General features: G+C 36.4%; 1 protein-coding gene across 2 annotated transcripts; it reads right to left on the reverse strand.

The window, feature by feature from the left end:
- On the reverse strand, nucleotides 1-26,170 carry LOC103706799 (nicastrin). 2 transcript variants are annotated; one of them, XM_008791035.4, is made up of 16 exons: nucleotides 25,960-26,170; nucleotides 23,845-23,958; nucleotides 23,490-23,607; nucleotides 20,514-20,581; nucleotides 20,325-20,401; nucleotides 20,129-20,206; nucleotides 19,416-19,487; nucleotides 19,228-19,301; nucleotides 15,354-15,486; nucleotides 15,151-15,222; nucleotides 10,919-11,038; nucleotides 7,362-7,433; nucleotides 3,805-3,945; nucleotides 1,704-1,788; nucleotides 1,185-1,623; nucleotides 1-741 (listed from the first exon to the last, which is right to left on the reverse strand). In XM_008791035.4, exons 1-16 carry the CDS (start codon nucleotides 26,024-26,026, stop codon nucleotides 477-479), a joined length of 1,995 nt encoding a protein of 664 aa, XP_008789257.2. In that variant the 5' UTR covers nucleotides 26,027-26,170; the 3' UTR covers nucleotides 1-476. The 2 variants fall into 2 exon arrangements, with proteins under 2 accessions (XP_008789257.2, XP_008789256.2); XM_008791034.4 differs by having other exon boundaries at nucleotides 20,502-20,581.

Consider the following 26,170-nt stretch of genomic DNA (forward strand, 5'->3'; position numbering starts at 1 on the left):
GATTCGAAATCACAGCTTTATAGTTAGAAGAACACCACAAACATATATCAAGTTCTAATAGGGGTCCAAACTATTTCTCACCAGAACTAATTACTATAATGTGCACAAGTGGCCATAAATTTTGCACTACGAATCTAAAGTGGGCAGATCAATCCCATATACTAGTTTCAGTTATCTAATTTGAATACAGATTCACTGCTAAGACAAAGGCTGAAAAGCTGAAGGATACGTATTTCGTTCCCTCCTAATGAAAATGTTTGTGTTAAAAAGATTATGGCAAAAGTTTCTAACTGATACACCATCTCTCTTGCATATCAAGATGGCACCGAGCTCCCACAAGCTCCCTTCTGCCCACAAAGGTGGAAGAATGTTTTTCACCAATACAAGAATCCCGGTGGCCAATGCAAATTCATGGGCAATTTTGTCAGAATGAACATTCCATGGCCAGTCCATGGAACCTGACAAGTGATGGCAAATCAATCATGCTTCAGAGCCTTTGAAAGGCATCCTCTGCTGACAACAATTGCAATGTAAGAGGCAACAGTAATGCCCACTCCAGCAACAAGAATAAGATGGTCATAAGTTGCGCTCTGCACTGTGTAAACTTGGAGACCAATAGCATTCCAAAAGCTTTCGGTCCATATGGGGTCCACTGATCCCATAGGATCAGAGGCATTGGCAGGCATGACATGCCATGAGTTGTCTTTAAATGTCAGCCGGGTGGAGTAAGCAGGAACATACCTGAAATGGTTGAAATATCACCAATATAAACTCCAACAGAAAACTAAGTGGGAGAAAGGCTCAAATAGATCACCAAGAATCAGGAAACACAAATTACCAGCTAATTGGCCATCATGTACAACATTTATGCAAATCAGTAAACCAAGCAATTACCTTGTTAACATATAAACAAATATCAGCATGGGTTGGTTGCATCATGCGTTCTATAGAATTTACTAAGGTTTAACCATGCACAGTGATGGGTGGCAGATATTATTATATCACTACTTCAGACAAAAACTAGCCACTCGGGACAATTATTTATCCTCCATGATCCTAACCTAAGAATTTCTGTCAATTCTTTCTGTATAACGGCTTTATGTTACTCACAGAAAATATTCACGTGTAAATTTCAGTTACAAAAAGTCATACCGACTGAGAGAGAGAGAGAGAGAGAGAACCACCTGGTTGTAGATATCATGCATCTGCCCTTGCCCTCTATTTCTGCTCCAATGCAAATTTCACCTAAATTACTGCACCTACCAGTGCAGGAAATTGCATTGCCCTTTGGAGTAGATGTTCGATCTGCCAAAAAGTTCCAAACAAACCGAGAAGTATCATCGGCATATCCAGGGTACTGTGTATCAGAAGGTTGATCAAGGAAGACACCAACATAGTGACTTGGGCAGTTATTGTTTGGAGAAATGAAACTTCTCACAATGCCACAAGAAAGACCAGGTTCACAAGTCAGAAGGCATTGCACTAATTCTTCAACAAGGGACACATTAACCTTTATTGAGTTCAATGCCATGAGATCTAATGTTAAGTCACCACTTGCAAGTATATATAAAGCCCGAGCAACCAGAGCAGCAGCTGCTGCTATTGACGAAGAATTGACATTTGCTGTAAACAAATTATAAGACTACATTATTGATAATATTCCAAGGCGATACATTGACCACATGCATGCTTGTTAAACTTACAAGAATTATCCAGATGACTATGATAAAATTGGTTGGTGAAAGAAGAATCAAAATCCTCCAAAACAACCCCAGAAGTTGAAGCATTCTGCAAAAAGAGAAGACCTATAATATCAGAAATGATGAGTTCTACTACACGTAACATTGGCTGGAAGAATTAAAATGGTAGGTGATGTTTTAGTTGCAAAACTGCAAGTAGTCTTATGAGTCGGACGTGTGTGTAAAGATAAAAAAGGAGGGAAGCACAAGTGGACGGATAGGAGGAAATAGAGTCCTACCAGTATTACTGGAGCCTGAACCTATTAGTGAAAATTACACAATGCAATATCTGAATTATATGTTACCTAGAATTTTCAATTTATCCTGCATACCAGTGCTCAACAATTTGATTTTTTTTATTGGGAGGAGGGGGGCAAGGGTGGTGCATGAAACTTGGGTATGAGTGCCCAAGAAGAAAACATTTGAGATTGGAACAACCCAGACAACTGGTTATAGTCTGCAATTTTTTTGATACCTAAAAAACAAAATTAAAATAATTTGGAGGTTTTCACCAATAAGCTGAGGGTTCATAACTAAAAATAAATAGTTAAGGCCAAAAAACAGACAATGATGCTAGTGATGTGATCTAGTTTAACATGTGCAGATTCTGATCGAAGGACATGGATTATCAGTTGCTTCCAAGGCTTGAAATTTGGTTCTAGTTTTGGTTTTACTTGGGCTTGTAGAGTTCCAAATTTTCAATTGTAAAAAAAATCAAAAACAAATGAACCAGCAAAAGTTATTATACAATAATTATTTTGTCATATTTAAATTTTTTTATTTGTGTAGTTTTAAAAGGTTTAGGCTGAAGTTAGAACCACAATTAAGTAAAAATTTATAAAGTATGCTAGTATAACACATTATTATTCATTTCTTGAAATTCAATTGTTCGCAATTCAATATATTAGCAATTTTGAAGCTTTTCAATGTTTGCTGCATCAAAATTTTTTCATCAACATTTTTTTCAGTAGAGTTCATAAAAATACTGAATTTGGCATCTCTTTCACCTTTGTTTAAGATTAAGTAACTACTTAATTAACACATGCAGTTATATAGTGTTATATTTGTTTTAATATAAAAACAAATGTCATTACTATGAATGATGGTGCCTTATATTCAGTCCTTTAAATTAGTCTTTATAGAGTGTGGTAATTAGGGACTTTTCAAAGGCCTTGGCCTATCAAGTACCCAAAAAAAAAAAAAAGCACCAACATGATAGCAAACATTAGAAGTAAAACTTTTAAAAAGCATACATGGCTAATTCAATCTTTTTGGATAAAAATTGGTGGAAACCACTGGAACAAGACTGACCCAGAAAACTTTCAGCCAAAACTGACCCAAAATACTGATACTGACCAAAACTTGAAACTAGGGATCAGTTTTCATTCAATCTTGAGTGAAAGTGATCCTTTTCAGCCGAAATGGATTGGTTCTTGCTTCATCGAATCGTAAGAAGCTCTACTGGCACCCTCAGATGTGAAGACATGCCAGAATTAGGTATAGAAGATGGTAGGGATCAAGGTTCGCCGTATCGGTATCGAACCCCGTACCGATGCCGCACTAGTATAGACGTACCGAGTGTCGGTATGGTACAGTATGCGGTACGTCAGACGTACCGACATTGGCGTACCGATACCGGTACCCATCGGTACGGATACGGTATGCCCAGTACCGACCGGGATAGCATACCATGGTAGGGATGCTAAAATGGTCAAAGAAATGACTAGCTGTGCAGAAGTTTCATCGCATCAAAATATTAGGCAACAACACATATCTTTTAGTAGATCAGCCAATAGATGCAATAACAACAATCTTAAGACCAGATTAAGTAACAAATAAAAATGAGAGATTTTGACAGTCTAATTGATCACAGAACAAAATTCCATTGAAGAAAAAACAGAATCTATTCCAGTCCCATTACATAAGCATCAAGATCCCTAGGACAGGAGGTCCTTATGGGCAAGCTGGGTTTGCATTCATGACTTCAGAGTTGCAGAAAACCCTGTCAGGAAACTAAGCTACTGGCAAATACAAATTAGGAAATTCAGCTTTCAATTATACCGACCTTTCTTAAAAATGCCATCAATGAAGATGGTGGAATGCCAGGGTTCGATGCATTTGCTGTTTTGACCTTAACATTGTCTGAACCAAGCGAATCACTGGCAGCTTGGAAGGCATTCAACATTTCTTTTGTTACAGATGAAGCCTGCAGTGAACAGCAACTATAATTTTTAGCAAGAAATAATGATCCACACTTCCAGTATTTCATCTAGTATAGTCTCCATCCTGTATGAAGTTCACAGGGATAGAGTAGTGCATCAAATGACTGTCCAGATTACAAGCTGACCAAAATGAGAAGAGACTAAGTAGCAAAGAAATGAAACGACCACAATCTTCTGCCATATTAATCTTGAACTATCCACAATAGGAACTTCGCGAAATGTCTCATTGTTTGCTACGCCATATATAATGAGGAGTGGAGGCATATTATATAGGCTACCATTCAGGTAAGCCTACATTGTTGCATTCAAACAAGAGAGAAAATTTATAGAATGGAGGATGTTACTGTTTTCATTATTGCATTTCATGCAAATATAAAGGTAAATCAAAAGAAATAATAACAGGCTAAATCAATTATATTTAGCTAAACTTTAAGAAGAAAAAAGATTTGTTGCTTGATTCTTTTCCATAGCATATATTCTTGTTTATTCCTTTTCCTACCATCTTTTTATCCATAAAAGTTCTAGTGCCTTTAATATTTGTTCTTTTTCTCGATAGGTCATCATTTTGTTTACGTCATCATTTTCGTACACTTTGTCAAAGTAACCGATTATCTGTCATTTGTGTTCACATATCTTTTAACTAAATGAGGGTGAGCCTTAGCGCAAGGTGAGGTTGCTCCCCTGTGACCTGGGTGTCACAAGTTCGAAGCACGGAAATAGTGTTGGACGAAATACTACATATGTGACCTTCCCAAAACCACACAGTGGCAGGAGCCTTTGCAGTGAGCCACACTCTTATATCTTTTATCTATAGCTTATTATGTCAAAAATTTCAAGACTAGGGTCAAGTATTCCACAGGTTTGAAATATCGAGGATGAAACACATATCAACCAAGAGTGGCTGCAGCACGTGCCTTGTCAAGGATCATACCAACAACAGGTATTGAATGGCATGTATAGATAAAACCCACATGCCAATGGTACAACTTCTGGTTTTGGCCTTTATATCATACTTTCATCTTAATTGTATCTTTTGCAAGAAATAAGGCATGAGCATCCATTTAAGCGCCTTAGGCATAGTCTTCCATGTGTGCTAACGTCAATGACATGCATATTATCACATAAAGTCAAATAACTTGGAATCAAAATTTCATTTATAACATGTATGTGATGAAAATTTATAACATGCATATTTAAAACATAATGAGCTATTAGGAATACCATCAAGATTTTTAAAAGAGAATCATTTTATACGATAACATTATGTAGAAATATCCTAAAGATTTCAATTTTCTCCTCTTCTTGGATAAGCAATTGGTGAAAATCTCTAGATTAGCATGATTCCGCTTTTGTATTGAGTTCGACATCCAACAAAAGGCTGATTTCTACCTAATTCTGAAAGAAATTTCTTAAATTTACGTGCTTTACAACTAGATATTTTTACTTTCCTTGGACTCTAATTCAAACAAAAACATGCTTGTTCTGTCCCCAGAATTTGAAAATCCATGTTTGAATCATGTGAAGATTGGCATAGGATGCTCCTAGGATCATCATGTGCTTGTTCCACCTACAAATTGTGAAGAACAAGCTTTTTTCCCTCACTATTGGCCATTCCCAAGGATTACTAAGTAGTAATGCTCGGTTTGGGCACTGATTCGGCCTCGACACAGGGTGAACTGACCTCGATCTGCCTTGACTGCTAGAATCAGGATTGCTTTGAGTTGTTTGGGTGGTATTTTACTGAACTGAGACCTTCCGTACCATTTGAGGGTCGATGCAGTACATATCGGGCAGTAAATACCAAATCGACCTGTTTTTCAAACCTTGGTCTTCCATTCAAAATATTTAGTAATCTGGTCTTCGTTTCATAATAGAAATTACCATGCTCATCTCTCCTAACACTAAGACTGAGCATCATCATAAACAAGGACACTAAATTAAATAATTTTATACTTTTCTGCTGAAAAGAAAACTTCAAGTCCCTGTTGATATAGTAATGTTTACAACTTCTAATGAGATGCAATTTAATTGCCTCACACCAAATAAAGATTCAAAATAAGGCCATTGAACTACAATTACATATAGGTATACAAGGCCTCAGGGAATAATTGCAAATAATTGCCAACTCTAACATAACCTCAGAAGATGGCTATAAGAGTCTAATATTCACAAAACTCTAAGATATGCTCAAACCAATGCTTAGAACTAAAATAAAATCTTAAAGCATACTTGTACATATGAGCAGGTCATCTCATCTTTTTTGATCTTTTATCACAATTCCATGGCTCAACAAAACAATTGTAAAGCAACAAACAACAATAAGTTCGGAAAATATCCCACTCATGACTGAAAAGTGAAAGTGAAGACTAATGAAGAAATGAGAAGACAGGCATTCATGAATAAAACTAAATATAATGTACATCTGGAGTTGTTAATTATACAATATAATGAGAAAGAGAAGAACTACAAGAAAAATGTAAGGATGTGTTGGTCACAAAATTTGCAAAGTTTTGATTACGTCGTGTATTGGTGATTTTAGTAACAGAAATTAAATAGCAGCTTAGCTGGTGTTATGGCAAAAAGCACTTGGAATGCGTACGCAACGGTTAAACTTGTGTCCTCGAACAAACTTTATCATTGGACAATCTTTTTTCTTTTAACTTTTCAATCCATAGTTTAGTATGAAATAATTGAATTTTAACCTAACCCAAGCACCTGACATAATGGTATGAATGTGTAATATTTGTTAATAACCAAATAAAGAATATACCGTTGAAGGGATTGAAGGCATAATTTATCAATTTACAATAGGCATGTTTCTTTGCCACCCTACATGAAATAAATTAGCAGGAACTTTATCGTTCAGAGGAAACAGTTGCTCGAAGATGCAGAAGCAATATTCTTTGGAAGGAATCAAGAGTTCAAAACCTTCTAGTTACAAAAAAAAAAAAAAAGTACCGCCCACACATAGTGTGTTAAATAGATCTATGATAAAATGGGTATATGTATGTATGTATGTAATTTATGTATATACATATTTCATTCATGTAATTTACTGAACTAACACCTTGTGCATGTATGTAATCATATTCTGAAACAATGAATTTACCAAAATGTCATTCATGTAATTTACTGAACTAACACCTCCTCTTGCAAATCCATCGGAGGCCACAAAAGGCTTCTGTAAAGCCTTAAATTACTATGGCTTTACATTACTATCAGAATTCATTTAAGGTAAAAAAAATTTGGCATAAGCTGCAGCCTTAATCTCAGTAACTCCATAATTAAATATCAAATAAGTTGCAAAATAGACAGTACAGATGAGAAATTGTCGAGAACAGGCAGAACCCCCTGAAGAAGAAAAATTATTAGTTATTTGCAAACTACAGGTCAATCTCACCCCATCTGCATGTGCAAAGAAGGTTGTGGAACCTTGACCTAAGCCTTTCCCCACAGATCCAATCTCCAATACCTAAAGATAAGACAGAGAAAAACAACTGAGTCGATGAACATAAGAAAATATGCAGTCGTAAAAATCAAAACAATATTGAATAATCACAAGACCAAACTATGAGGTGTACTAGTAGTAATTTGTAGTGCACACCACATCTCCATAACCACTATATTCATCAAGACTATACTAAACTATAAAGTGTACTACTAGTAGTAGTTACTTGTAGCGATCACCACAGCTCAATAACCACTATATTTTTCAAGACTAGAAAAGTATCTAGCACTCAATTATGGCAAAGGTATTAACACTTAAGAGGCTAATAAAAAAATAATTGTCAACCTTTTGAATCTTAAATGTTATTTTTTTATCAATTAATTAGAAACGGGACAGTTCTCTGCCATAATTTTGCTGGAGAAAATTCATATCAGGAGTGAAGTTTCATTGTTCATAAAATGCCCTTTTCTTTTATTGTCAAAATAATTAAAACTCATGATAAAACTATCAGAAAATTGTAAGGAAAAAAGTCGAAAAGCATGAGCAGAAACACATTGGTTGCATCTAAACTCATTACCAAAATAATTAGCACCGATAATTTTAAGTTTTCTTATGGTTGTTGCACAACTACATCTAAATTAGTTGATATCATTAATATCAATGTGGCACCTTGCTTACAAGAAACTTCATTACTCTATGAACTAAAACTCACCCCACAGTTCTCATCAAGCATTGATGCATTCGTACCAGATAGCTGGAATCTAGCATAAGCGACCACACTAGCTTCAGAATCTAATTAGTGCCTTGACACCTGTTTGGCTCTTTCTTGGCTATACAAAGGCTCCTTGTATAGCTATACAAAGGTTCTGAAGCTGAGAGATTGTCCAAAAGACTTTAGATATCGAAAACAACTCCACAAGTATGAGAAATACTTTCTACATGAAATTCAGAATATACATCTAGTTAGTGGAAATGCTTCTCCTGGTCATAAAAAACAAAAAGGGATGGGGGACTGGGATAGCAATGAATACTAATCAATTAAAAAGTTTGTTTGAAATGTAGAAAGCTAGGGCTCTGAGGCAAAAGAAAAGAAATAATGTCGCCTTTTGATGACTGGAGGAAATATTTTGACAAAAGTATCCATACTAATTGCATTTCTCCTAGTAATGCTAAGAGTGCATCTAATGAATCAATGGTTTACTCTAAAGAAAAAAGGGAGGTTTCTGCCAAAATGATTGCATCACTTTTGGCTAGGAAAGCATATAAAGCCATATGATTATAAACTTAGTGATACCAGACACTAGAAAGTTTGCTCTCTTCAATCATTCCAATTTATTTTTTGTCAAACTAACAACCGATCCTATTTGCATATAGAATTTAGAGTATGCAGAACTTTTTTAGACATATTGCATAAACCAGATAGTAAATGTTTTCATCTTATCATCTGTGATAATATAGATGATTTTGGGGCACTATGCCCAATAAGAAAGCAGGAAAGCTTGCTTAGGAAGTGGTTTAGGAGGAGGAACAAGGAGAGAGTGAACAATATTATTCACATAAACCTAACTAGGATATAACCCTGTGGAGGTCGAGGTGTCAAAGATTCGAGATTAAGGTCTCCACTCCATGGATTTTAAAATATTTGAGGTCAGAAATTGGTCAATAATATCAAAAAATTTAGGTTTTGAGGCACAAGTAACCTAAAGCTGTACGAGAACTGAATTACATAAATGTCGTTAATATCTGAAGTGGAATTCAAATAATGAAAAAGCCTTATAGGGTTTTAGCTTTTCTATTTCAATCCTAGTCAGCCAGGAAGACTTTGATGCATGATGCTTGAAGACAATTTTTTTAAAAATTGTTTAAAGATAGCTGCAAATCTGGTTCCTAAAAGTTTTTAAAGGATAGGGATCTTGGCAATGTCAGTGTACCAAATTCTTCAGGAATCTGAATAGCTGAGCGAAAAACTGCATAAGTTCCTGGCTATTCTAAGCTCAATCCATTGAGATATGGAAAAAAATCATATATCAAAGTTACGAGGAAACTTTTTTTCCCAGGGACGTTTCGATTTTTAGATGGCAGAAGTCTTTTAGGGAATATTGGACTTCATCCACTAAGATGCAGACTGCAGAGAAACTGAATGCTAGAGTTTCAAGGACCATTATTCTATAAAAACTTCTTCGAACAATGAGGAGTATGACAGCACAAGAATTTAGAATTCTGTTACACTCCAAAGGTGCAAATCATGAAGTGGCCAATGAATCAGAAGACAACTCCAATCATGAAATTATTTTTAGTGTGAGGAGGAGGATAGACAAGAAATATGACTGCAAGGTTTAGGAACTCTGTAAGCCATACGATGTAAGGCTTCCGGTTAACAAAAGAATACGGGTAATTTTGAAATCATAAACTTAATCTGAGTGGTAGGTGTTAAACAAGAAGAGCTGAATTTGAGAAATTGTGGATGAGACAGTGAAATTGCTAAATAACATTATCTCCTGCGCTTTTCTGCATGCTTATTTAGAAGAGAGAGTGTTCTGATCTGACAGGATCCGTTCCCACATCTTTTGACAGACTTTTTTTAGGAGAGGAGATGGAGACAAAAAGGATAAATAATAGACGTATCATTCTGCACACTTTGCTAGTGCATATAAAAGTTAAGGCTCTGGAAGGCATCACTACCTTGCTTTAATTGCAGAAGGGATAAAGAGAAAATTGTCATGAATGATGTTATATTTGCCGTTTCTTTTTTTAATATCATAGTGATTTTCCTTTTATGCTCTCTGCCTCTCTCAATCCTGCAGGATTCCTTGAAGGGGGTTTTAAATGTATGGCTTGATGTCACCGCCCGGTTCTTGCCACCTTAATTTTGTATATAAAATTGGAGGACACCAACTATTTGTCCTTCTAAAAGAATTTAGATTAGTTACTTCTGTGCACTCAGTTATATTATACTTATTAAGTTATATATAATCTTGGAGAATTAAAAGAACTAAAACCTATAAAGAAATGATGGCCACATACCAGGATTATAGCGCCAAATCATTAAGATGCTACAAGTTGACAGGAGAATGCATCAAGAGTGATGATGAATGCCAGACATATCAAAAATCTCAACATGCTAATGAAAATCAAAATCCTTCATCTTATTTTTAGCCCTATAAAGGCTCTGCTTTAACACTTTGATATATGTTGCGAATCTAGCATGACAACATAGAATTATAAAGTAAATTTCTGCTGGATATTTTTTTTCGATGTCTAATTGCAAATGTCACATCTCTTCTTCATTCATTTTCATCATTCCTATTAAGCAGTATGTCTCCACTAGATTTCTTGAAATTTCTAAGAGCATAGCTGTCGCTCCCACATTTTATTCTACTCATTTCACAAGTTTCTATGTTCCATAAAGATGGCAAATCCATGCTTAAACAAAACAAATTATTGTCAAACAAGAACAAAAATTAGAACAAAAACATCATTTCCAGGAGTGCTGATTCAAAGGGGTCAACCTGTTCAATCATTGTGCTGTTCAGTCCCTTCACAGCATCAGCACCAACATCTAATTCTAATAGAAATTTCCTACTACCAAGGTATCCCCATGCTTCTCCTGTGAAAACTACAAAAACAAGCTGCATGATGTATAAAACAGATATCAGAAACATAAAAGGTAAAACCCAACATAGACAGGCAGACCATGTGCAACTAATATGGTAGTTTCAGTGGAAAAAAGAACATGATTCAGAAATAACCATAGAAGAATAAACAACAAAACAGATCTTATAAGAACTGGAAACAGAACTATGCCAATCTCCTTTTTCATGGTTTTGAATATAGTCAATATAACTCAAGTATGAAGAAAGCAAAATAGTGAATCCATGCATCATTTCAGGTCAAGAAATAGCATATATACATATGTATGTATGCTGAACCGGCCCGTACCGGCCGGTTCAGCCCATACCAAACCAGTACCGGCTCTGACCGGTCCGATTCGGTGTTAAAAATCGGTACCAGCCTGTACCGGTCGGCACCAGCCCGTACTGGCCAATCGTACCGGCCCATACCGGTTCCAAATTTTTTTAGAGCTTTTGGATGCATGAACCAAGCCAAACCAGTGATACCGGTTCGGTACTGGTCCGTACCGGTACCAACGTCCACCGGTACGTCAGTACGGTCAGTACGGCGGATCTTGGTTATGTGTGTGTGTATGTGTATGCGTATATATATGTATGTATGTATATATATAAGTTTGCACCAATTGTTACACCTTAACATTAAAGGACCGAAGTTTACATTAGTATATAGAAGCCATAACATGAGACTTTAGAAATGGAATTGGGATAATCATAATTCACAATTTTTTCAGCCTAATATTTACTCAATTATTGAACTTATCTGATTCGTATCATAATTTAAAATGCTTTTTATGACTGGCCATCAACCTAATGTTAGCCCTCCACCTTTTTCACCTTGGCTTGTTACTTCCCACTGCAATATTTCTAGTCTGTCGTTTGACTGATGCATAACTTGGTTCCTCAAGGGAAAATTAAAATATAAAACAGCAATAATGTCCACAATGTCGTATGGCTTCAAATGTTAAGCTATAAACAGGATCCAAAAAAATATTAAATTAAACACAATTGAGAATGTTGACATGGACATGTAGCATAACTAAGAAGGATAGTGGTCTCAGCATTAGGGCTGCATAAGGCGGATATCTGCTGAAATAAATTTCAGATCTGGGTAGTTCTGAATTTCTTTTGACAGTAAAAGAGGAGAAAAGAAAAGGCAAGAAAGTAAAATTGAGAAAAGAGAAGAAGGGTTAGAATATAAGTATAGAAAGAATAAAGGCAATAACAGAGGGCAAAATCTCCACAAAGGCGTTACTTCATTCAATAAAATCCACAAGTCACATAAAATTCGCCACTCTCCATCGGACATATTTATAGACACTTAAATAATCCTAAAACAATGTTTTCTAATCATACAAGGACCACCAACTTGCCTATAATGATCTAGAACTCTGACCTAGAACAGTTTGACTTAAAAACAGGGCTTCTAATCAACATAAAACTCAACCATAAAAAACTATTTACTTTCCTAATTAGAAACTCCATATTATCCAACATACAAGGCCGTCAACATATTTCCATCTAATGAACTCAAATTTTTTCCAATCCAACCTGCACCCAAGTAGGACCTTCAGATTATAAATATCCTCATAACCGTACTTCAAAACCACTTAAGAAATAGCTCTGAAAATTTATACAAAAACTGCAAGAAAAAAAGAAACTTGCAACCTGCTTACTAAAGACTTAAACAAGACTACTAAAGCTCGAGAGTAAATTAACTGAAAATAAAGACAAAAATAAAATAACTAAGGGCCTATTCGGTATTGCCGTTGTTTTCTGTTTTTATTTTCAAAATCAAGAAGAAAATTGAACAAGGCTCAACAAATATGTATAGAGAAATCATTTTGTTTTTTATATTGTTTGCAAAACCTTTAGAGCTTTTGATAGCAAAGATTTATTTTTTTTTTTTTTTGGTGCAACGGCAGCTCACACACTACAGGTGTGAATGCGGCAAGATTTATTGTTTTTAAAACAAAGTGAAATAAAAGCAAGGAATGGCATAAGTTCCACATAAATGCTGTCCCCAACATCATCTCCATACGGTATTTCACTAATTTGTAGGGAAAGGAAGCAAAAAACAAAAACCAACAGCAGTCCCAAATAGGAAGAGAACCTAATTTAGACCTAAACTACATCAGAAGCTTCTGTTGCATGGATCTCATCCCCACGATCTTTTTATGATGTTTAGATACCCAATGCATCATTGGAACTCCATAATGCGATGATGATTCCCACAAAAGCTTTTCTTGAGATTGATCCATCACAAGATTGCTCTGGTGCATCTGGATCAGTGGGCCCAGGGCTTCTAATCAGACTACATATATATATCAAATAACATGGGCGCATGACCTCAATGTGAATCATCAAAGAAGCATCAAGCTTATTTTAAACAATCGAATTCCTAGTTGTTCAAAGGATACCTTGGCAACAACTAATTTTAGTGTATGCTAAACTGGTCATGGACAACCAACTTTCCGAGCTAGTGGATCTTCAAACAGAAGATTTCTTGAAGTTTGATCATCAACTTTTGGTCTTTGCCTTTGTCTGAAACTCTGAATCTTCAAATCTTTCTCTAGGTGCCTTAAGCATTCCATCTTGTTGTTGCATTGGGAAATGATTCTTCTATACTCCTTTTTAGGACATCAGTCTGCTTCATGCTATTTTCAGTTGCTCCTAATTTAATTTGAATACTACTGATAAGCCATTGGATTTCATTGGTCTCACAATAAAGCTTCTCAAGGTGCTCCTCATGATGTCATTGAAGCCCTTTATCATGATCAGCATTTATTTCCATGTCCACAGCATTTTTTCAAAGAAACTGTTGCATGAACGATCTTTGGATGCTCTAATATCAAAATGGTGAATCCTGTCAGAAGTAGGACAGCAAATAAAGCTGATATGTGCTGAAATAGATTTTACACCTGGGTAGATCTGAATATTCTTCTTTTATGACAGTGAAACAAAAAGGTGACAAGGAGAGTAAAAGTAGAAAAAAGAGAAGAAGGGATCAGAAGAAAAGAGGATAAGTATAGATAAAAGTAAGCAAACCTACAAATTTAATCAGGAACTGAAAAAAAGTTTAGATGATGATGATGATGGAAGATGAAAAAGTTTGATGTATGGAGCTGAATTTATCTCCATGGCGCATATATTAGTCTAAATGTTTTAGAACCCTAAAATACTACCAGGAAAACTTATACTTTGAAAAATCAGAACGTCAGCTACAATCTCAAATTGGCTGAAGTGAGCCAAAGGCTACTCATACTAAAGCATCAAAGCACATGGCACACTCAGTTTCACCATGTGAGGAAACACAAGAAATATACTATAGCCCCAAATTTGCAGAAATCTAATAGTAAAATCGATAATTACCCTTAAACAAAAGATTGACTGTGGTTTAAGTGGTTGAAAAGTGTAGGTTCAAGCCAAACTGCAAAAACAGAGAACATAATTGTTTCCTGCATGTGGCTAGGTCCTCAATTAGTAATTACACCAGAATGCTATCAATTTGGACAACTTATACATTGCCTCTCCTATGTTTGTTGATAGATCCAATTGAACTACTAAAGCAACTTAACAAGTGAATTTTGTGTTAAATTTTACAGATGAGCCCTTTGACAACAACCTGTTGTAGCTGCAAAGAGTATCCAATGGACAAGGATTTAAATATTTCAAATACTTATAGAAATGATGAATAATTTGAGGAAAATTTCCCTAAAAAAATTTCAATATATTTTGATAGTCAATGACATCATATGATTATGGAGAAGAACAGCCTACAAAATTTTGAGTTTTCAATTTTCGCATGTCAGTGATGCAATATGTCAAACATGTAATCATATGACAACACTTTCAACACATTAATTCATGTAACTGGATGAATACCTCATGAAAACAAAGAGATAATAAAGGAGCGACTGAGGTATTGCACCCCCCCCCCCCCACACACACACACACAAACACACAGAGTGAGACAGAGAAAGTATGATTTTTTTCCTTTGTGTTTGTCCTTTTATTATTTTATTTATTTTTATGTTTGTGAATATGTATGTATTTTTCTTTTCTTTTCTTTTCTTTTTTCTCTTTTGGAGGGAGGGAAGGTGATAAGATACCTGTTTCTTAAGCTTGTCTAAACCATCAACATGAGAAAGAGCATCAACTGCAGTCAGCAATGCAATCAGCCCCTGAGCATTGTTCGAGAATTAATCCTTCGATTATCCAAATGATGTGTCAAAAGTAACAAATATATCAACCAAATAAAGAAAAAAAACTACAAACTAACAGTTGAATGTGCACCTCTGGACAAATAACTTACAGATATGGGAGAATCAGCACCAAGACTTTGGTCGCGGAAAAATGATGCAGAATCCTGAGAGGCCACTGCCATTAAGATAGGTTTGGTTGGTTTGGTTGATGACACATTGATAGGCGGTAGTGAAGACCAGACACTGCCCTTCAGATGTCAGAATCATGCAACTGATGGTTAAAGATCAAAAGCAATCGACTCTTCAACATAATTTGCATGAATACTACAATTGTTACAACAATCTAACATTTTTGGAACCAAAAACATAGAGGAGTATCATCAAGCTAGAAAACTTGAGTAAGGTGAGAGCTGTCATTCCGACGGAATTCAAAACTAGCAACATTTATTTTATTGCATACCATACCCTATTGGCACCGAATAGGTACGTGGCATTGTACCGTGCCGACACTCAATACGATGAACCTTACTATACCATACCGCGTACCAACATTGTAATAGTATGGTATAGTACAGGGCCCAATACTGAGACAGTGAAACTTAGTTAATTTAAGGCATCTTATAGATTCCACTCCCATTTGACTCCTCCCCCCAAGCAAAAGAAAAAACCCTAGTGGACTGCTTTGCTTAAAAATGGGATGATAGAGCAACTTGAGTTTTACCATTTTGCCACTTCATCTTACCATTTAATGACCCCTTATATCGTCTAATCTCAATGATACATTATACAGACTCTGTTAGGAATCAAAATGAAGAGGAAACAGAAAAAAAAAAAAGGTTAATTTCCAGCAAGTAAGATGTCTGGAATCAATTCTTAGAAATCAAGTTCCCCACAAATGGTGCCTGATGAAAACATGATGCCTCATAGCTCCCTCCTGCATCGATATACAAAATCTAAAAGGATTATCTGAGAAGATCTTCTGAAGAAAACCGTGGATTTTTGTGAAGTTGCTAGATGAACCTGTAGAGCTCACTGACTTCCAAAAACCAGCCATCTTTTTCTCCGGAGGATACATAGTGGGCTTGATGTTAAGTGGAAGGAAATATTGCATGGATGTACCAACAATAGTCGTAAGCTTTGACTTTTTCATCATATATATGTCTAGGCTTTTGGCTTGTGCCTTCTACATATCAATGGAAACCACTTTCTGGCATCATCCCTCTACTTGGTTATGCATTACCAATGAAGGATGGGATCATAATGGATAAATGTGAACACAACATTAAAAAAGGAGAGACAAGATATCATCAAAGAATGTTGTAATCACTTGCGAGAGCCCAAGGAGCTACAAAAGAAGGCATTGTTCATTGTTTTGGTCTATGAATGCTCTATGAATGGTTAAACAAGAGTCTCCATATAATGGGGCACATAAGTAGCTAAAGTGGCCAAACATTGTATTAATATCTTGGTGTCTTAAGTTTTAACACAAGCTCTCTACAAAGTAAAAATATTTTCATACCATATAAGTCCTGTATGAGAATATATAAGTTGAAGCATTAAATAATATGAAACTAATAATTATTAGGTAATTTCAATTCCAAGTGCCTACCTAGCTGCCTAAGCATTCCATGTATGCATTCAAGGACACCACTGCCTAGGCAATTTAGCAACCTTGCAATTAATAAATCCTAAAACCTTTTTCTTAAGCACTTTTGGCATTAAAATTCTCAGAAATTTAAGCAAAATCTCTAAAACTGTGCATAGATCTAGGAAACCATGAAATCCCTTACATCTCCGTCATTACCTCTGCATCCTAAATCCTAACCCTTACAGAAACCTTGTGACAAATCCTAATCAATGCAGATCCTAGAAAATCCCTACAAATACTTCTTTTCTCCTCAAGACTGAAATCTGTCCTGATTCTGTTATAGACAACAAGACCAAAAGGTTATGTACCCAAGCAATCCCTGGTCCTCTAGGACAGCCAATGCTAGCATATGACATTCAGCAAGCTTCTTGCATCATCAAGTCCCATGAAATAAATATTGCAAATATTCAATCATGCACTATAACTAAAACTACTCAATTGATTTTTTAAAAAAAATCCTTATCGCATTTCCATTTTCAAGAAGGGCCCTCTATAGATACTACCCCTACTATGACCAAGAATTGGTGGTACTCCATGAAAATTCGGGTCACCGTTTGTCACAATGTCTGCATTGATACTTCAGGCAATCCAGGAGTAAAATCTAGAGGAACTTTATATTGTATAAAATGGTGATTCGCTAGAAAATTTTGAAGAATATGCAACCATGGTAAACCAAGAGCATGACTGTGGAAATCCTTGAAGCGGAATGCATCATGACCATAGCACACTAAATCTTTCACAGTTCCTTTTCTGGAAAACCATTTGGCGACAAGTAACATACGAATCTCTTAACATCAAGATGTTCTGTATATCACTGTTCAATAAACTTAAAGTTCAAATGTCTACTGATAGCAAGGGAATACAGTACTGGAGCACCTTGCCTGTTCCAGTTAGTGACCAACATGATAGTGCTTTGTAAGACACTAGGATGATACGTAGCATTGGCATGGTATCATGCACGATACTGCTAATAGACACACAGGTGGTGCACTATAATATCGTATAAAAATGTAATTCTTTGCATCTATATATTTTTTTCAAACATGATTTCCTACCTGAATAAACAAATCCGACATTTTAAGGCATACTGAAAGCATATGGTGATTGCTAAAATTAGTTCTTAACATATCTATCACAAGTTATAAAGTAGTTTGATTAATAATTGTATATTAACTAGCATCAGGTAAGACCAAACAACGAAAGGACAATAAACTTGGGATAAGATGAGAGGTTTCAAAGAGGCAATCTAATACATAAAAGCATCCAAATAAAACAATCACTTGGTAAGTTCAACTTTATTTTATGCATGGGTTCATGGACAAATCCATCTATATAGCAGCAAAGTTTGGAAATCCTATTATATGGGCTGCTACCAAGGTTCACCGTCTCGGTACCAGACCCCGTACCGGTGCTATATTAGCACAGTATCGGTACGGTACAGAATTTTTTTAACATACCGAATGTCAATATACCACCTGTACCGGATACCGATACTGAACCAGTACGGTACGCCCCGTACCATCCGATTCAGGCCGGTACGACGTACCTTAGCTGATACAAATTTATCATAACATATACACCACTACTAAATCTCTACATGATATCAACAACCGATCGATACCATACAGTATAGACAAGATGTAATGTTTGGTTGACCTAGTAAATGGTGATTAGCAACCATGAGTATGCTTGCTGGTAGTAGAGATTTAACTGTGTGGCCCTGATATGAGTGATGCCTTTAGAAAGAAAAACTCTCCATTCATCACTATGAGAAATTTTATGAAATGGTAACTATGAGACATTCTAGGCTTAGAATGTGCAAGATAAATTACTAACAGCTAAAAAGACCCCAAATATTGGGGTTAGGCTTTTCTGTACAATTGGTAGTGGTACACAAGGACAGAAAGGACATCAGTTTTCTGTTGTTCTAAGTAAATCAGTTTTCTGTTGCATGTGTAACCCAAGTTAGTTTCACACCCATGAAAAGGCATTTGATACTCACTATTTATGAATGAGGGGAGGGGGGCTGAAAACAAGAATCTTCAATATAAAGTCAATATCCTAAGTTCACTAACAACCTGAGATTACTTATATATTCAAATGTGTAACCTATAATCATGCAATATGCTGAATGGTCAGTAACATCTCTTCAGCAAAACAAAAAATGAAAAACTTAGAATAGGTATCAATCAAAAGGCCAAATGATGTCAATTACAAATAAATATTTTGTCCTTTAACAAACCATGCAGCACGTGTCATCTCAGATAATCAAATATATATGAATTTACCAAAACATAATAAGCATCTCTAAAACATGCACATAGAAGAAAATTCACCTGTATCCACCTAAGGGTAGACAAGACGTCTCTCTGAGACAAGATTCTGAATCATGGGTACCGAATGTTGTTGTCTGGCATAAAGGATTGTTAAACAAGATACCTGTTATTTCAGTCTAAGCAATTTTGGACTTTATCAAAAGCCTTAGCCAGATTATACATATCAAGATAATCAAAGAACATCAAACCTGCATGACCAGGTCAAATTCAGCAACATTTACTGGATAAGCATCAGTGCTCCTTATATTCTTATTGGCAAGCTGCATTGACCACAGCAAACAATTTAGAAAAGGGAAACATGGTCATACATAAAGGGCAACAGAACCATCCATGAAATGTATGGTTTGATTTATTCAAGGAAAAAAGGGCAATATTCTTCACAGTGTTGTCAACTGAACACAGACCTCAGAGGCTTAAGTTATTAAGGAAGGGTTCAACAATGTATACCAGACATTAACAGCCCGCAAACCCCCCCCACCCCCCCACCCCCACCCCAAAAAAAAAAATGTGGCGCAGACCATGCATGTGAAGGCATAACAAGTCAAGAATGACTCAAGATAATGAGTCAAGAATGACTCAAATAATAACTGCAGACGAGTCAAAAAAAGAAAGACTCAAGATAACAAACATGTGATATATAGAATAACTGGCCTGAATTGGGATTTCAACTGTTGGCCTTTGGCTGTGATAACCATGCTAACCTACCCCTAGACCCCAAATGCTGGTCAACAATGTATATCGAGCCTTAATATGTGCAAACACCATTACCTATCCAACTAGGGATTAACCACTAAACAATGATACTCTTTAGGTATAACAGTGAGCAAATAATATAATGATCCCTGTTCAAACTATATGAACATGATAAACTGCAGTTTTTTCCCCTCAAAGCAATAATTACCTCTTGAACAACTAATGTGCTCTCCCCAGAGAGCAAAAATACAGGAAAGTTGTAGTGATTCCACATAATACCAGAACCCTGCACAATGAGAAGTCATGATTAGAGCTTTCTCTACAAAACAATAAAAAGGGGAAAAAAATCATTCCTCAAGAAGGATGGTCACATCTGGAAATGCACCTCCTGTTCAGTAACTTACAGCAGGATTCCATTGATAATTTAAGTTTGTGTATGGCGCAAACTCAGCTTGAGGAAATTTTTCAACTGGTGAGAAACCTGTAAGGCAGAAAAGCCCATTTACTTTAAATATGAGAAACTTAAATCAAGTCCCAGCTCCAATACATTCAAAAACAAGATAAACGGAGATGCAAAGGACCTAAAGACTTGCTTTTGTATCCACTTGAATCAACCAAAACACCAGCTACGTTTTGGGCAAAATCTGGATTGCTGGAAACCCTGAAAAAGAAGATGCAGAAAATTGCATATTTCTGGCATATATTAGGCAATTTCACATATGATATGGAAAATTTGCGAAAAGAAATGGAGCATCAGAAGGGATCATGGATCATTCTCTGTTGTGTCATTTTATAGATTCTGATACCTTTATTAATCTGACATCATGGCATGCACATAGGGTTCCCTCACTAGCAAGCATGCATAAAATGACTATTATTTTCTCGATTTCAAATAGAGAAGGTAAATGCACAAATATACTTATTAGAAATGATGCACTTGCCAAAACCCTTAAGTAACTGATTTTTAAGGTTCAAATCTCATTAGACCCTCTGACTTCTTTGTCCATATCTGAATCCCAATTTTATCATCAAGTGGTACCTTATTAAAGCTCTGAGGGAAAAAATCTTCCGGGTTCTTATGGAAGTGGATCTGATTATTCAATCAGAAATTGCAACTATGGATATTTCTCTTTTATGAATCACATGTTCTATTTTTGAATATGCCATTGCAAGTGCTTTTGTTACATTTTCATGATAATAATAAAAGCAGTAACATGCCATTATACAGTTCCGCACAAACAAAATTGCTAGTTCATGCCTATTCCACATTTAGTTCCAAAAGTCAGATTGAAGAACATCAACGTGCAAAAAGATGTGTCTTGGTATCAAACTCGATGGTAACGCAAGTCATAACTTAAGGCGTATGACCATTCTACGACCCAAATATGAAGGAATTGGAGCTGCAACTAAAGCCGATTATTTTACAGAAAAATAAGAATAGGATACGTGGTTCTGTGAATTTGTATATACACCTTTACTGACAGCAAAGAGAAGAAAGTTCAGCAATATGTCAATAAAAAGAAAAACCTTCACACCATGGTCTGTTGAACCGGTCGGTTCTACCTAAATATGAAGGAATTGGAGCTGCAACTAAAGCTGATTATTTTACATAAAAATAAGAATAGAATACGTGGTTCTGTGAATTTGTATTTACACCTTTACTGACAACAAAGAGAAGAAAGTTCAGCAATATGTCAATAAAAAGAAAAACTTTCACACCATGGTCTGCTGAACCGTCGGAACCGACCGGTTCAACCTGGACCGTACCGGTGCCGGAACCGAACGGCTTCTTACCGGTACTAGTGCGAACCGGTACGGTTCCCACTGGTTCGCACCGGTACAAGCCCGGTACCGGCACTGGAGAAGAAGAAGAGGAAGAAGAGGAAAGAAGAGGAAGAAAGAGGAGGAAAGAAGAGGAAGAAGAAGAGGAAGAAGAAGAGAGAGGAGAAGAAGAAGCCTACCTCCTCCCTCGGGCCGATGAGGATCACTCGTTCTCCGGTGCGGTTCCGGTCCCTTCTTTGCTCGCAAGAGAAGGGGGAAAGAGAGGAGAAGAGAAGAGAAGAAAGGAGAGGAGGAGACAGTTCGGAAAGGAGAGGAGGAGACAATTCGGAAAGAAGAACAGGAGAAGGGGGAAAAAAGAGGAGAGCGGGCTGCGCGCGGGGGCAGTGCGCCCGCGCACATGGGCGCAGGCACGAGTGGGGAAACGCGCCCCAACTCGCGCATGCGCGCGTTCCACGCGGTGCAAACCGCACGTCCACGTGCAGGGAATCGCGCCCGCATAGGCTCTCCGCGCGGGGCAGCAAACCCACGCGAGGGGCTTTTAATGCCACAGAGTGGCCGAACGCATTTTTTTTTAAGCGGAATCGGTTCGGTACCGGTTCCAACCGATACCAGTCTTCACCGGTACGTCGGTTCGGTCGGTTCCGCGTACCTTGCTTCACACTGATATTTACTGGCTTTAACTTATGGTTATATTCTGCATAAGTAGTAATATTTGTCATTTCTGAACACAACAAAATAACTGCATAGAGAATTAGTATTTAGCTGCTTGGAAACCACTAGATAAGGGTGGGGGGATTAGATAGATCACAAATATAAATTTGTATGGAAGTACAAAATTGGCATTAATAGGAAAACTAGAATGAACTACATAGTTACAGAAATAAAAAAGTCCAAAACAATAATTGATGTAAAAACCTACTTTTTTCGTAATAGTTTACATCAATATAGGTCCTAGAATGCAAAGTGTTTCCTTAATTTATTTTGCTTTTGTTCTTTTTAATTATGATGATTTACTTTAGATTTCTTAGTTTTTATTAGCTTTTCAGAATGCAATCAACCTAGCAACCCACTAAGCTCCTACCCCTTTTGCTTAAGCACTGCATGGTCCCCTTGCCACTCACACATTGTAGCTAGCTTTTAATATCAGGGAATGGTCGAATAAAAATTTGGAATTGGGCAATGTGGCGTTTTGTAACAATAGTATTAGAGTGACCATGTTTTGTAATGTATAGCCAATAAACTACTAGAAGAGTTTAATGTAAGTGATGCTAGGTTAAGACATAAATAAATGACCCCCTATACAACTCCAAATGAAACTGTTGAGTTGAGCCCATAACACAACAGTCGTTAGTTAGCTCCTTGTCAACAACTTTCTATACATTGTGACTGTATAAGACAAATGGTGTGACTCAACACCATTTTATACATAGTATTTGTATTAGACAAATGGTTCAACTATGCATTCTAATGTACTATCAATAATTAGCAGACAGAATGATGATGATGCTAGGTCAAATATATAGTAACATGGTCGCCTTAGAAATTCAGCATGAAACTAATGAAGCTATATTTTGTAGAATTAGTGTGGTAAGTATTTGAAACTTCAAATCATAGCTTATATCATTCGACCAGTGCTGTAAAAAAGGGGATAAGTCATCCAAAAAATAATAAAGAAATTTATGTAAATAATGAAGAGGATATATCATATATGGAGAAAACTATAAATAGAGTTGACCGGCCCCAAAAGGTTAAAAATAAAAAAGAATTGAGTAGAATAAGTATCATGCCTGAGAAAGAAATTTTGCATATCTTCCAAAGGAAGCAAAATTGCAGATAAGTGAGTCAGCTGATCATCAGTGTTCTTGAATTTCGTAATGGGTGCAACTACCTTTTCACGACCAGGATCTGATGACATATAGTAAGATTGATAAATTAATAAATTATCTACCATCATAAAATTTTTTGAGGTATAGAAAAGACAGACAGATGTCTATGCTATATGATGATATAATAGGAATGGATTGTCTGCGCAAATCATAAAAATGTATATTTATGTATATGCTTCTTTATCCAAAGCTTTATAACACCTGACAACAGTTAACATTTTTAAATAAGCAGCGAAATGACATTATGCAGACTTACTAGAACAACCAATTTCACCAGACAGATTCAAAAGCCGCACACAAGGATAATTTTCAACATTCAGGTACATTGCCCTCTCAAGATCTGGTACTGACTCCAGTATGTCAATGGCTCCTGATACATTCCAATAAAATTCAGCGAACTTTTCCAAAGAATCTAAAAAACTGCGAAAAGAATAAGGCAAAACAAGTATCGGTTCGATACAGATATGATACACTTCATACAAGACAGCACACACCACTATGGCGAACCTTGGATAGAACCTTTTGCGATATCATGTCCTTATGCATGAAATCAAGCAAGAATCAACATATTTCGAGGGATAAATGGGTTTCAAGAAACCCCAAAGTTTCTTATAATCCAGGAAAAGAAAAAAAATGCAAACTCACCCATGACCTCATGTAGTCAACTCGCTTGGCAATTGTTCATTTATCAATTATACCATTCATACACTCCCTCAGTTTGCATCATCTTAGTATGCCCAGGTAACTACGTGGCTTAATATAGGTTTTCTTAGAACATTGATCTTCTTTTCTTCGCAAACACATTTTATGTAATATATCACTTGTCAATTCTAGATTACATTTTAAAGTCTCTTAAATACTGCAGAAAACATATTGTGGAAAAATTTTATCAGCAATCAACATGCCTTTTTAGATATGGTTTAGGGTACTAAAAAGTCAAAATGATTTCAGTTTCCGAAAAATTTTGCTTTGCAGACGAATAAATGTGCCCTAAGTGAGAAACATTGGCTTTCTGACATATCTTAAGATTTAGCAATATGTCTGCAATATTTTAATTGGTGAAAAGGTCCTTGAAACTATCAAATTTGTGTCTCGAACAAGCCAGTCCAAGGTCAAATATACTGTCCATCCACAAAATATTTTCATGTTACATTATCCTAACTCAAAGTTGATACACCATACATATATTTTGCTTTAATTTCTTAAATGTGCAATTGATCTCACTAAGCAAAAACACTGCCTCAAAATTTAAGGACCTCAGCTCGAGCATCCGAATCTCCATGGACTACAAGAGCAATCCAGCTGAGAAATTCTTCAAGCCTAAAGTGGTTCATGAAAATCTAAAATATCCAAAATCAGCCCATCCTCCAGATCTCGATGAAAATCCTTCTCATGTCAAAGTTCTTCATTCTCATTGCCAACTTTTAGCATGATAGAGAAGAAAATCATTTTTTCTCTTGTATTTTTTAGTTACTTTGCCTTGAATTTCAATAACTAGGTTGAAGATGACTAACCACAATTCTTTGCCTACTTAACAATGGCATAACAAAGTTAAGAAATACCATGCTAATAATTAGATTCAATATGCATAAACGAAAAGGCACAAATAGTTAACAGATGATTGCTTGGAAAGAAGGAATTTGGATCAGCATAAAACACCAATATATAGGGCTTGTTTCCTGTCTTACTACCTAGAGATTAGCAAATGCACAATTCTTCAGTTTAAGAAGTTTCAATTGTTGCTGAAAGCTTTCCCTGCAGCTCACTGGGCCATTGAGTCCTAATAAGAAAACACATTCAGAAATTTCAAAAAACCTTCTTTTGCACAAACCGTCAGCTAAGATCTTTCCACGGATACCAAAAGTTCTCCAATCTATGAAATTCAACTAAACACGAAACATGACCCAAATCACCACTTCCACAGCATTTGATGCATTCAACTGCCTTCAATTGATACCTTGCTAATCTAGTACATAACTGATGATCTTAGTGATTAATTTGAACCAGAATAGGAGCCTTTTTTTAAGAACACGAGTCAGATTTTCCAGAAGAACGCTTTGTGATGAATTACTTATCCCCATGTTCATTACCACGAACTTAACCGATACATGCTTCGATCCAAAACTAAAAAAGGTTTCACCTCTAATGCACGTACTGATTTCCCACCCAATTGTTTATAATTTCCCTAACATTCATATAAAAGTTTAGATCATCCGATTATACAAAGAGGTCTCCATCTCTGAAAGCCTTTCGAGCCGGACAGACAAGGATGAAGAAATAGGTTTTGGTCCTGATGGAATCGGATAATCGATGAGAAAGTCTACGAAGAGAAGATCAAAAAGATTTCGCGGAAGGAGCAGGGAGGGCTCACCGGCGGGCGGGAGGAGAGGAGAAGCGAGAAGAAGCGCGACGGCGGCGAGGAGAAGCCTGGGGGCCATGGCGGAGGGGCAGAACCAGCGCAGGAGGAGGAGGAGGAGAAGGCCTGAGTGGTTGCAGGCGGCACTCGGCGTTCGACGACGGTCCTCTCTCTCCCCCCACCTCTACTTTGCCCGGTTTTGGTGACTTTCTGGGGCGTAGAGAAG

The sequence above is a fragment of the Phoenix dactylifera genome, chromosome 11, assembly GCF_009389715.1.
Source record: "Phoenix dactylifera cultivar Barhee BC4 chromosome 11, palm_55x_up_171113_PBpolish2nd_filt_p, whole genome shotgun sequence".
Lineage (NCBI taxonomy): Eukaryota > Viridiplantae > Streptophyta > Magnoliopsida > Arecales > Arecaceae > Phoenix > Phoenix dactylifera.

Coding starts and splice junctions, on each gene's coding strand:
- LOC103706799 (XM_008791034.4), bottom strand. CDS start 26,026: ATGGCCCCCAGGCTTCTCCTCGCCGCCGTCGCGCTTCTTCTCGCTTCT. Junction 20,582..23,489: donor ATGCAAAATTTCTTTCTCAG/GCATGATACTTA, acceptor CTTCTTTTTCAG/GGTTTCCAGCAATCCAGATT. Junction 1,789..3,804: donor TGATGGCATTTTTAAGAAAG/GTCGGTATAATT, acceptor CTCTTTTTGCAG/AATGCTTCAACTTCTGGGGT.